The sequence below is a fragment of the Rana temporaria genome, chromosome 4, assembly GCF_905171775.1.
Source record: "Rana temporaria chromosome 4, aRanTem1.1, whole genome shotgun sequence".
Taxonomy (NCBI): domain Eukaryota; kingdom Metazoa; phylum Chordata; class Amphibia; order Anura; family Ranidae; genus Rana; species Rana temporaria.
Window position 1 is genome coordinate 457,382,603 of NC_053492.1, and position 11,817 is coordinate 457,394,419.

General features: G+C 41.1%; 1 protein-coding gene across 20 annotated transcripts in view; it reads right to left on the reverse strand.

Moving 5' to 3' along the window:
- NRXN1 (neurexin 1) overlaps window positions 1-7,719 on the reverse strand; it is a 1,744,826-nt gene extending 1,737,107 nt beyond the window's left edge. For 8 of the 20 annotated variants that reach the window (XM_040351613.1, XM_040351615.1, XM_040351610.1 and 5 more), the window contains exons 1-2: window positions 7,534-7,717; window positions 1,131-2,424 (exon numbers count right to left, since the gene is read on the reverse strand). In XM_040351613.1, coding sequence (XP_040207547.1) covers window positions 1,131-1,854 — 724 coding nt within the window. In that variant the 5' untranslated portion in view covers window positions 1,855-2,424; window positions 7,534-7,717. Of the gene's footprint in view, window positions 1-1,130; window positions 2,425-7,533 lie in introns of all 20 variants that reach the window. The other 12 variants (XM_040351621.1, XM_040351609.1, XM_040351604.1 and 9 more) reach the window with 3 other exon arrangements.
- Between the last annotated feature and the right edge of the window lie 4,098 nt (window positions 7,720-11,817).

Genomic DNA, 11,817 nt, shown 5'->3' on the forward strand with positions numbered 1-11,817 from the left:
ATGTACGTTTTAATGATGTACCACATAAGTTTGAGTATGTCCTCTACTGAGTTTTGGCCTTGAGGAGAACTATAGAGGAGATTATAAAAAGACATGCACTACTGATCACCACTGCTCCATTAAACCCACTCTTGGTGGCTTCTGTTCATATATAGGCCTTCATTCATATTTATACATATATTTGTAAGCATTTTTAGAAGCTCTTTAATTATGGAAGTCTTTCTTCAAAGTTAACCTTTGTATAATGTAAGACATTTATAGATAAGCATACAGTACATATATCGTAACATCCTGGACCAGGAACATGGTTGAAAATAGTTGGAAGCCACCAACAAAAATACGATCTTCTCCTGGGTTACAACTTTGAGTAACATTTCATATAGTTAGATACGTTATTCTGCTTTTGTTTAATGGTTCTGGTCTCACTCAAAGTCTGCAGTTTCACTTTAGTCGACCAACGTAAGCCTTTTACTTAATTCACTCATAGCCAGATATGATTTAGTAAAACATTTATCACCAAGAAACTAGGACAATTCCGGGGCAGAATGATTGCTCCATATTTAATAGAATGTTTTCTTTCAATAAATATAGAGCAATCACTTTGGCCCTGGTTTGCCCTAGTTCTGTCTTAAAGAGTATGGTTTAGTCAAGTCAGGTGTGATAGAACACTTTAAGAACAATAAATCCTTTAATGTTTTTTGTCATCGATGAAAAATTATTTTGGGACGGCCAAATATTTTATGCAATTTTCCATGTTTAGCGTGAAGGCCAATATTTGTTCCTGGAGCATCTTTATGCCACCCTGACTTAAAAATCTGCTTCACATGTTTATAAGGCTAATGTCTGTCTGAACCTTCTGATCATGTGAATAATGCACAAATGTATCTTCTTGATTAATTTATGTACTGTACTTGTTTTATGATCCGAAAATAAACGTTACATTTTTTTAAAGGAACTTACTTAAAGAAAAGGGCAAGCAACAATAAATAAGGACCGGCCAAGGAAAAAAAGGGGGACCAACTGAAAAACGAAAATATCTACAAACATGCAAGAACCCTTGAACTATATAGTTATGTACACAAATCGCAGGATCCGACCATAAGAAAGACAAATAGGAATATTGTTCTTACCTTCACTGCAGTCTTTCCCTTGAAAACCGGTCTGGGAACAGTCGCACGTAGCTTCTTCATTCACAACTGAACAAATTCCGCCATTTTGACAAACCTGATCTTTGTCACATGGGTTTGTAGTGTCCTCCAACTTAATGTCACTGTAGGTTACTGGAGAGGAGTCTGTGAAATTGACCCGGACATCAGTTATCCAACCTTGAAAGGGGCTGTGGTCTTTTACTGCTGGGAATGTTAATTTGAGCGTGGAAGATTTTAGTTCTGGTGGGATCCCACCTATAAAAAGATTGCTGAAAACCGTCATATCTCTCCGTTTCGATTTCACTTCCACCCACTTACTTTCTTTGTCTAAGATTAACGTTGTGTTCTTGAAATTTCTCTTGATGACCACCGAGTGCCAGTTGTTGTCATTAACTGCAAAATCTGTTAGGAGAGAAGCTGGTTCGGCGCAGAAGATAGAAAAGCTTAACTTGAGTTTTCCATCAGAGAGAATGAGCTCCAGGAAGTCACAGAAACCCTCATCATCAAAGTATATAACAAGTCCACTCGATCTTTTGGTCTTCATGTTAAAACTCATCTCACTCTCACAACATGCATTCCACTTAGGGAAGCGAGTCCACTGGCCTTCTGTCCCAGGGAATTCTAGGCCACAGCCCAAATCCACCATGCATCCAAGAATTAAGACCATCCAGATAATAAGCCCCCCTTGTTTAAGGACACTAGCCATTTTTAATGACTTAATGTCTTGAGGGTCCTTTAAATTGCGTGGATCTTCCAGATTGACTTCTTAGTGGGGAACCAATCCAACAAAAATATTGTGTCTCACTTTTGTAGCCCACCAGTGGTCAGTGGACAGCCAGTTAGACCAAACACACACTTAATTAAGAAAAAAAAATTGTAAAAATGATGGAGCTCTAATGTTCCATGGTATCATGCATGGTAGACATCCAGTTCTTCTTCAGTAGAATTCAGTGAAGTCCCAACTTTCTTTTAGCATCCAAATCTGGATAATCTTTTTGGAGACTATCCAAAGCTAAGCATACACCTTTCTCTTCACTGCTTACTTAAATCCCACAGTAAGAATAGATCAACGACGGGTTTGCCATGGCACTACAAAAGAGGGCATGAATCATCACTCATGGTTCTCCTAGATCTTTCTCTCAAGCTCAAGCAGAAATGATGCACTGTAAGACCGAAGCAAGCCTTCCACATGGAAAAATCTTAACAACTCTTCTTTTTTCCTTTCCACAACAACAACGAGATCCCATTCAGATGAAGTCTAATACAACCCATCAATCTGAAAGCAATTTAAATATCAGTAAGTATATCATCTGCAACTTCTGGAAGAGAACAATCTAGCATGATTCAATGCAATACAAATGTAACTATGGAGCTCAACATAACACAATGAATTTATTTTATTTTATTATTTTTTTTATTATTATTTATTTTTTTGCAGGTCGCAGCAAAAAAGGGAATTTAATATGCAGCCAAATTATGCATAGCATCACAACAACGCATTAATATCCCCCCGTACATTGAAGCTATTAGCAAGCAATTTTCCTTCAGGACTTTATCAATTTTATCTGCATCTCATACACTACGAAGAAATCCATACAAAGCTATCAGTCACTTCCAATGTGTTGGGAAACATGATGAGGGAGCGCACTAACCCAGCAGGTTGCTAGCGAGCTGAGCTGCAAGCGCGCCTTAACATTTAATTTTCACAAGGTGAGGTAGAATGTGAATGAATACTGAAGAGACGTAATCACCATATCAGGTATTATTTCCTTGGCTACCTCGCCTCTCCCCCCCCCCCCCTCAGTCAGCACTGCCATGATCGCCCCTACAGCAAATAAAAATCCAATTTGGCTCATGCGCTCTTAAGCGTCTCCCAAGCGCCTTAACCTTTTCACTGCTGCCAAGGCCTCGTCTCGTCAAGGGGTTAATCCTCTCCCTCCTCCCAAACACACACACATGCCATCCGCTTCCTCATTAAGAGACCCAGGCGCAATTTAGTCAGCATAAACCCTTCCTAAGCATTAATACAGCTGTTACATCTCTCACATGTGAGCTGGAGGATTTAGACAGAAATCCACATGTTAATAAGAGCCAGCCATCAATGGCACATCTGTCACTGTGCCTGCTTTTCGACATGTAATTTTTCCTCTACCCCTCCCCCCTCCGGCAGCAATGGGTTAAAAAACAAGCCCTGACAAGCAGATCAGAGAGGGAGACAATAGCAAACGTGCTGCAGAAGGTGATCATTGTACATAGAATTCTGCCATTGCAAGCCCTTGCATGCATTTCCTCCTTCTAATTTATTGCCTAGACACGACAGCTCGATGCCTAATTAACACTCTTTTTTTTTTTTTTACAAGCAGAAACTAGCTTTATTTATGACACCGCATTGTGTCCCTGCTTTAATGGATGTTCTCCCACCATAAGTGGACCCGAGCAAGGTGATCCCTCCAGCCAACACATTCAGAGAATGGCAATGGGCAAAGTTCCTGCATGAGGTGGCACCACCACCAGGCTTCTCACTCGTAATACAGACAAGGAAGCCTGGATAATAGTGACTTTGCCTAGCAAGAAAATCACCCTCTTTTGTGTGGTTGAATATAGCAATAGTGTTTATGCCTTGATACATTGTTTTTGACTCAAACCTTGATTCATTGTTATAAGCCTTGATGCATTTCTATTTAACTTAAGCCTTGATACATTGTTATTAAACGTACGCCTTAACACATTGTTATTTCACCTGAGCCTTGATACATTTGTATTTATCTTAAGCCTTGATACATTGTTGTTTGACTTAAACCTTGATTCATTGTTATTTAACAAAAACCTTGATACATTGTTATCTCACTCCAGCCTTGATTTCATTTTTATTTACCTTACGCCTTGATACGTTGGGGTTTATGTACTAAAGCTGGTCGAGTGCAAAATCAGGATCACTTCTGCATAGAAACCAATCAGCTTCTAACCTCAGCTTGTTTAATTAGGATTTGGCAATAAAACCTCGAACCTGATTGGTTTGTATGTCGAAGTGAGCCTGATTTTGCAATCTCCAATCTCCAGCTCTCCAACTTATGCCTTGATTCAATTTTTTTTTAAAACAAAATCCTTGATGCACTGGTTTCATGGATGGCCTCCCACCACAAGTAGTCCAGAGCAAAGTGATCCCTTAATCAACAAATTTGGAGAACACCAATAGGCAAAGTTTCTACATGAGGTGGCACCACCACCAGGCTTCTCACTCATAATACAGATATGGAAGCCCAGATACTAGTGATTTCCTTTTAACCCATTGCTTTCAAGAATGATCTCCCACCACAAGGGGACCACAGCAAGGAGATCTCTTCAACCAATTAAATTAGAGAACGCCAATGGGCAACGTTTCTGCATGAGGTGGTCCCACCACCAGGCTTCCCACTCATAATACAGACATGGAATCCCAGATACTAGTGATTTTCCTTTAACACATTGCTTTCAAGAATGATCTCCCACCACAAGTGGACCACAGCAAGAAGATCTCTTCAACCAATTAAATTAGAGAATGCCAATGGGCAAAGTTTCTGCATGAGGTGGCACCACCTCAAGGCTTCCCACTCAGAATACAGACATGGAATCCCAGATACTAGTGATTTTCCTTTAACACATTGCTTTTAAGAATGATCTCCCACCACAAGTGGACCACAGCAAGGAGATCTCTTCAACCAATTAAATCAGAGAACGCCAGTGTGCCAGACTTCCTACTCATAATACAGACATGAAAGCACAGATACTAGCGATTTCCTTTTAACCCATTGCTTTCATCAATAATTTTCCACCACAAGTGGACCAGAGCAAGGAGATCTCTTCAACCAATTAAATCAGAGAACGCCAATAGGTAAAGTTCCTACATGAGGTGGCACCACCACCAGGCTTCCCACTAATAATACAGACATGGAAGCCCAGATACTAGTGATTTCCCTTTAAACCATTGCTTTCAAGAATGATCTCCCATCACAAGTTGACCAGAGAAAGGAGATCTCTACAACCAATTAAATCAGAGAACGCCAATGGGCAAAGTTCCTACATGAGGTGGTACCACCACCAGGCTTCCCACTCATAATACAAACATGGAAGCCCAGATACTAGTGATTTCCCTTTAACCCATTGCTTTCAAGAATGATCTCCCACCACAAGTTGACCAGAGAAAGGAGATCTCTACAACCAATTAAATCAGAGAACGCCAATGGGCAAAGTTTCTGCATGAGGTGGTACCACCACCAGGCTTCCCACCCATAATACAAACAAGGAAGCCCAGATTCTAGTGATTTCCCCTAAACCTCAGGGCATTGCTTTCATGGATGATCTCCCACCACAAGTAGACCATAGCAAAGTGATCCCTTAACCAACACATTTGGAGAACGCAAAGTTCTTCCGTGGGGTGGCACCACCACCAGTTTTCCCACTCATAATACAAACAAGGACGCCTGGATAGTGGTGACTTTGCTTAGCAAGCAAAGCACCCTCTATTGTGTAGCCAAATATAGCAATAAGGTCTACACCTTGATACATTGTTATTTTGACTTAAACCTTGGTATATCGCTATTTAACTAATGCCTTGGTGCATTGCTTTCATAGGTGATCCCTCAACATAACTAGACCAGAGCAAGGTGATTCCTTAACCAACACATTTGGAGATTGAAAATGGGCAAAGTTCCTGCATGAGGTGGCACCACTACCAGTCTTTCCAATCATAATACAGACAAGGAAGCCTGGATGCTAATGATTTTGCCTAGCAAGCAAAGCACCCTCTATTTTGTAGCTGAATATGGCCATATGGTTTACACCTTGAGACATTGTTATATGACTCAAACCTTGATTGGTTGTTAATTAACCTAACCCTTGATCTATTAATATTTGACCTAAACCTTGATACGTTGTTATTTTGACTTAAACCTGAATTACATTTTATTTAATGTAACCCTTGATTTATTAATATTTGACTTAAACCTTTGACACGTTGTTATTTTGACTTAAACCTTAATTAAATGTTTTTTAACGTAACCCTTGATTTATTAATATTTGACTTAAACCTTGACACATTGTTATTTTGACTTAAACCTTAATTAAATGTTATTTAATGTAACCCTTGATACATTGATATTTAACCTAAGCCTTGATACATTTTTATATGACTTAAACTTTAATTCGCTATTCTTCAACGTAATCCTTGATACATTAATATTTGACCTAAACCTTAATATATTTTTATTTTTTTACCTAAACTTCAGATATTATTATTATTTAAATTTAAAACATTGATACACTGTTATTTAATTTAACCCTTACACCGTGTTTGGAAACACAATATCCCTTCGACAAGAATACATATCATTCCAGGAAAGCGTTAAATCCCAGTTCAAATCAGCATGCACTTTAAATAGAGCAAGATAAACATTTCCCTCTCGAGACATGGTAGACCCATAAATGCAGATATAAAAAAAAAAGATGTGTATTTAAATAAGTGTGTAGACGGTGCATAGCTTGTTATCAGGCATGATACACCGCCAATGCCTTATCAATACCATCAACTAAAGTCTTATTACTGGACAATCAAGTATGGTTGTAAAAAGACAGCAGGAGAAAAAAATATATATAATATTTTAAGTTGACTTGTCATCTCCATCCCTGGTAGGCTTCAGATCTGGAGCTTCAACGGCTTATACAACAATACTGTATATTCATATAAATGGCATATCAACCGGGATTTACAATCTTTCGTGGGGAATCCTTCATTGCGTTGGAAAAGACCCCAACTACAGGGATGCATAATGACATGGGGGTCCTACAAGACCAACCAGGATCTTCTAAGAAAAAAAAAAAAAAAGCCTTAACCATAAATCTTTCCTCTCATTTCATCATCATATTTCTTGATCCCAATCCATCCCTGCTTGAAAAGATCGATTGGGTACCTACAGCACCGTGTCTGCAGTTCTGAAGCAAAAAAAAAAGAAGAAAAAAATAAGGAATAGGAGGAAGGAGGAGAAGGAGGGGGTGAATCTCCAGCCACAATCAGGGAAATAGAAGATAATGAAGCTGAGAAATAGCACTAGGGGTGCATCACATCTCATATTCGCCTAATCCAACCTACCCCTCCCATTTTTTTTTTTCCTTCTTCATTATTCCGTCGCATAGACATTACCCATGGACCAGATGGATGGAGCCCACCATGGTCCATGTTTTAGGTAAATAAGGCATCATCATCACTGCAGCCCCCAAGTTCCTCTATGATCGGGTACCTGTTCAATATGCTAGAAGCGCACCCAGCCCAGAGCATCACCCTCCCCGACAATTCTCCTTTCTCCTCCACCTAGGAGAGGATGGGGAGGGAAGGAGAGAGGGGGGACATTACCTGCGTCGGGTGAGCAGAGCTGGCCTTAGATGGAGGTGATGGCGGTTGGTAGGGATCAGTCCATGGGAAGGGGGACAATTGCCCAGGTCTTGGGATCAAACCAGTGCTCTGCCTTTCCAGCAGCTCCAGGCTTGTGCTCCGATCTCCAGGAGTGAAGGAGGGGATGGAGAGGATGGAGAGGAGGAGGGACTCACATGACGCCTGTCCCTGTCCGTCTGCAGACTGAGGCGGGGTTTGCTGTGCCTGAGATCTGCTGCAGCACCATGGACAGCGACGGCTCCGACCCGGCCATGCAGCGCTACAGCAGCCCCCGGTGCTGCTGATCAATACACAACATCCATGGAGGCTTTTACCGGAGACATGGGCGGGCAACGCTTCTCCGGCACTCCTTTACATGGGAACAATGCTGCTGGCTCTGGGATGATGCAGGCTTGTGCTTTAAATGGCACTTGCATGGAACCAGAAGAGCTCACAATCGAATCAAAGCTTGAGTCAGAAACCAGAAGAGCTCACAATCTAATCAAAACTTGAGTCAGAACCAGAAGAGCTCACTATCTAATCAAAGCTTGAGTCAGAACCAGAAGAGCTCACAATCGAAATAAAGCTTGAGTCAGAACCAGAAGAGCTCACAATCTAATCAAAGCTTGAGTCAGAACCAGAAGAGCTCACAATCTAATCAAAGCTTGAGTCAGAACCAGAAGAGCTCACAATCTAATCAAAGCTTGAGTCAGAACCAGAAGAGCTCACAATCTAATCAAAGCTTGAGTCAGAACCAGAAGAGCTCACAATCTAATCAAAGCTTGAGTCAGAAACCAGAAGAGCTCACAATCTAATCAAAGCTTGAGTCAAAAACCAGAAGAGCTCACAATCTAATCAAAGCTTGTTCAGGTTCAGAGCCAGAACCAGAAGAGCTCACAATCTAATCAAAGCTTGAGTCAGAACCAGAAGAGCTCACAATCTAATCAAAGCTTGTTCAGGTTCAGAGCCAGAACCAGAAGAGCTCACTATCTAATCAAAGCTTGAGTCAGAACCAGAAGAGCTCACAATCGAATCAAAGCTTGAGTCAGAACCAGAAGAGCTCACAATCGAATCAAAGCTTGAGTCAGAACCAGAAGAGCTCACAATCTAATCAAAGCTTGAGTCAGAACCAGAAGAGCTCACTATCTAATCAAAGCTTGAGTCAGAACCAGAAGAGCTCACAATCGAATCAAAGCTTGAGTCAGAACCAGAAGAGCTCACAATCTAATCAAAGCTTGAGTCAGAACCAGAAAAGCTCACAATCTAATCAAAGCTTGAGTCAGAACCAGAAGAGCTCACAATCGAATCAAAGCTTGAGTCAGAAACCAGAAGAGCTCACAATCGAATCAAAGCTTGAGTCAGAACCAGAAGAGCTCACTATCTAATCAAAGCTTGTTCAGGTTCAGAGCCAGAACCAGAAGAGCTCACTATCTAATCAAAGCTTGAGTCAGAACCAGAAGAGCTCACTATCTAATCAAAGCTTGAGTCAGAACCAGAAGAGCTCACAATCGAATCAAAGCTTGAGTCAGAAACCAGAAGAGCTCACAATCTAATCAAAGCTTGAGTCAGAACCAGAAGAGCTCACTATCTAATAAAGGGTTGATCAGGTTCAGATTGCTTGCATGGAACCAGCAAAGCTTGCAATCTAATTAAAGATTGTTCAGGCTCAGAACCAGAAGCCCACAATCTACTTAAAGCTTGAGTCAGAACCAGAAGAGCTCACAATCTAATCAGGGCTTGAGTCAGAACCAGAAGAGCTCACAATCAAATCAAAGCTTGAGTCAGAACCAGAAGAGCTCACAATCTAATCAGGGCTTGAGTCAGAACCAGAAGAGCTCACAATCGAATCAAAGCTTGAGTCAGAACCAGAAGAGCTCACAATTGAATCAAAGCTTGAGTCAGAACCAGAAGAGCTCACAATCTAATCAAAGCTTGAGTCAGAACCAGAAGAGCTCACAATCTAATCAAAGCTTGTTCAGGTTCAGAGCCAGAACCAGAAGAGCTCACTATCTAATCAAAGCTTGAGTCAGAACCAGAAGAGCTCACAATCGAATCAAAGCTTGAGTCAGAACCAGAAGAGCTCACAATCGAATCAAAGCTTGAGTCAGAACCAGAAGAGCTCACAATCTAATCAAAGCTTGAGTCAGAACCAGAAGAGCTCACTATCTAATCAAAGCTTGAGTCAGAACCAGAAGAGCTCACAATCGAATCAAAGCTTGAGTCAGAACCAGAAGAGCTCACAATCTAATCAAAGCTTGAGTCAGAACCAGAAGAGCTCACAATCTAATCAAAGCTTGAGTCAGAACCAGAAGAGCTCACAATCGAATCAAAGCTTGAGTCAGAAACCAGAAGAGCTCACAATCGAATCAAAGCTTGAGTCAGAACCAGAAGAGCTCACTATCTAATCAAAGCTTGTTCAGGTTCAGAGCCAGAACCAGAAGAGCTCACTATCTAATCAAAGCTTGAGTCAGAACCAGAAGAGCTCACTATCTAATCAAAGCTTGAGTCAGAACCAGAAGAGCTCACAATCGAATCAAAGCTTGAGTCAGAAACCAGAAGAGCTCACAATCTAATCAAAGCTTGAGTCAGAACCAGAAGAGCTCACTATCTAATAAAGGGTTGATCAGGTTCAGATTGCTTGCATGGAACCAGCAAAGCTTGCAATCTAATTAAAGATTGTTCAGGCTCAGAACCAGAAGCCCACAATCTACTTAAAGCTTGAGTCAGAACCAGAAGAGCTCACAATCTAATCAGGGCTTGAGTCAGAACCAGAAGAGCTCACAATCAAATCAAAGCTTGAGTCAGAACCAGAAGAGCTCACAATCTAATCAGGGCTTGAGTCAGAACCAGAAGAGCTCACAATCGAATCAAAGCTTGAGTCAGAACCAGAAGAGCTCACAATTGAATCAAAGCTTGAGTCAGAACCAGAAGAGCTCACAATCTAATCAAAGCTTGAGTCAGAACCAGAAGAGCTCACAATCTAATCAAAGCTTGAGTCAGAACCAGAAGAGCTCACAATCTAATCAAAGCTTGAGTCAGAACCAGAAGAGCTCACAATCTAATCAAAGCTTGAGTCAGAACCAGAAGAGCTCACAATCTAATCAAAGCTTGAGTCAGAACCAGAAGAGCTCACAATCTAATCAAAGCTTGAGTCAGAACCAGAAGAGCTCACAATCTAATCAAAGCTTGAGTCAGAAACCAGAAGAGCTCACAATCTAATCAAAGCTTGAGTCAAAAACCAGAAGAGCTCACAATCTAATCAAAGCTTGTTCAGGTTCAGAGCCAGAACCAGAAGAGCTCACAATCTAATCAAAGCTTGAGTCAGAACCAGAAGAGCTCACAATCGAATCAAAGCTTGTTCAGGTTCAGAGCCAGAACCAGAAGAGCTCACTATCTAATCAAAGCTTGAGTCAGAACCAGAAGAGCTCACAATCGAATCAAAGCTTGAGTCAGAACCAGAAGAGCTCACAATCGAATCAAAGCTTGAGTCAGAACCAGAAGAGCTCACAATCTAATCAAAGCTTGAGTCAGAACCAGAAGAGCTCACTATCTAATCAAAGCTTGAGTCAGAACCAGAAGAGCTCACAATCGAATCAAAGCTTGAGTCAGAACCAGAAGAGCTCACAATCTAATCAAAGCTTGAGTCAGAACCAGAAAAGCTCACAATCTAATCAAAGCTTGAGTCAGAACCAGAAGAGCTCACAATCGAATCAAAGCTTGAGTCAGAAACCAGAAGAGCTCACAATCGAATCAAAGCTTGAGTCAGAACCAGAAGAGCTCACTATCTAATCAAAGCTTGTTCAGGTTCAGAGCCAGAACCAGAAGAGCTCACTATCTAATCAAAGCTTGAGTCAGAACCAGAAGAGCTCACTATCTAATCAAAGCTTGAGTCAGAACCAGAAGAGCTCACAATCGAATCAAAGCTTGAGTCAGAAACCAGAAGAGCTCACAATCTAATCAAAGCTTGAGTCAGAACCAGAAGAGCTCACTATCTAATAAAGGGTTGATCAGGTTCAGATTGCTTGCATGGAACCAGCAAAGCTTGCAATCTAATTAAAGATTGTTCAGGCTCAGAACCAGAAGCCCACAATCTACTTAAAGCTTGAGTCAGAACCAGAAGAGCTCACAATCTAATCAGGGCTTGAGTCAGAACCAGAAGAGCTCACAATCAAATCAAAGCTTGAGTCAGAACCAGAAGAGCTCACAATCTAATCAGGGCTTGAGTCAGAACCAGAAGAGCTCACAATCGAATCAAAGCTTGAGTCA